Genomic DNA, 1412 nt, shown 5'->3' with positions numbered 1-1412 from the left:
AGTCATCTGATATCCGCACTGTGTATGATGTGGATCACGCCACTTTATTGGGAAAAGGCGGCTTCTCTCAAGTTGTGGCTGTTTTGCATAAACCCACAAATACCATGCGAGCGTTGAAAGTAATGCAGCGGGATAAACTCCGTGGAAAAGCCGGGGATATGGTTTTACATGAACGTGAGATCTTAAGAAGAACCTCTCACCCTAATGTTATTACATTATATGAATCTATTACCACTCCACATCATGTTTACTTTGCATTGGATTGTATGAGTGGAGATTTGTTTGAGTTTATTGTGCGGAATAAACGAATTCCAGAGGATGTGGCTCGATCTATTATGCATCAACTCTTATCGGCCATTCACTATTTACATGCACAATGTATTGTTCATCGAGATATTAAACCAGAGAATATACTCCTGAACGTCACGGCTGTTAATCCCACTAATAATAATACTACTACTACTAATCCCAATAATAATACTAATCCCAATAATAATAATAATAATAATAATAATAATAATAATAATACTAATAATAATAATAATGTGAATACGGAATCTACGGTTCCCCAAGTACATGTGGAGGTAAAACTCGCAGACTTTGGACTTGCCAAATTAGTGCAGGACTCCAATGTACAATCCACTCCATGTGGAACTTCCTTCTATATTGCCCCGGAAGTCATTCGCGGCATTGAGGCACAAGGGGCCAAACCCTTATGCACCACCCAAGACCGTGTGAAGAGTGTCGATATCTGGTCGGCGGGGGTTGTTTTCTTTGTGATGTTGGCTGGCCGGCCGCCTTTCTATGGACAAGTGAAAACCACAGAAGAGCGGCGGCAATTACTGCAGAGTATTGACCACGGGGTGTTGTTTAATGCCCGGCATGGATGGGATGCGGTGAGTGCGGCCGCGAAGGATTTAATTGTGCGGATGTTGGAACAAAACACCGGCACGCGATTAACGGCATTGCAGGCATTACAACATCCATTCTTTACACAACATGGATTGATGCCGCCAACAACACCCATGATGATGATGATGATGCCAACAATGGTGAATAATAATAATAATAATAATGTTAATAATAATAATAATAATAAGGGTTTACCAACATCATCTCAACAAGAGAATTTGCATGGATTGGTGATAAATGAGAAGGAAGGAGAAAGAGAAAGAGGAGGAGAAGGAGAAGGAGAACCCATCATTGAGAAGAAGCGAGGGAAGTTTTGGAATATGTTTGGTAGTAAATTCCATCGACATGGTGAAAAGAAAAAGAAGAATAATATTAATAATAATAATAATGATAATACTGCTAATAATAATAATAATAATAATAATCCACACGATATCACGAAAGAAGAAGATGTCCAATCATCCACTACCACTAATAATAAGAATACACATACTACAATG

General features: G+C 39.1%; 1 protein-coding gene across 1 annotated transcript; it reads left to right on the top strand.

Moving 5' to 3' along the window:
- Positions 1–20: 20 nt before the first annotated feature.
- TM35_000751190 (protein kinase) lies at positions 21–1412 on the top strand (the record flags this gene model as incomplete). Its single annotated transcript, XM_029031307.1, has 1 exon — positions 21–1412. A coding segment is annotated over one exon (1392 nt), but the record flags the coding sequence as incomplete, so codon positions are not given.

The sequence above is a fragment of the Trypanosoma theileri genome, assembly GCF_002087225.1.
Source record: "Trypanosoma theileri isolate Edinburgh chromosome Unknown TM35_Tth_75_V1, whole genome shotgun sequence".
Lineage (NCBI taxonomy): Eukaryota > Euglenozoa > Kinetoplastea > Trypanosomatida > Trypanosomatidae > Trypanosoma > Trypanosoma theileri.
This window is presented reverse-complemented; position numbering and strand designations above follow the sequence as displayed.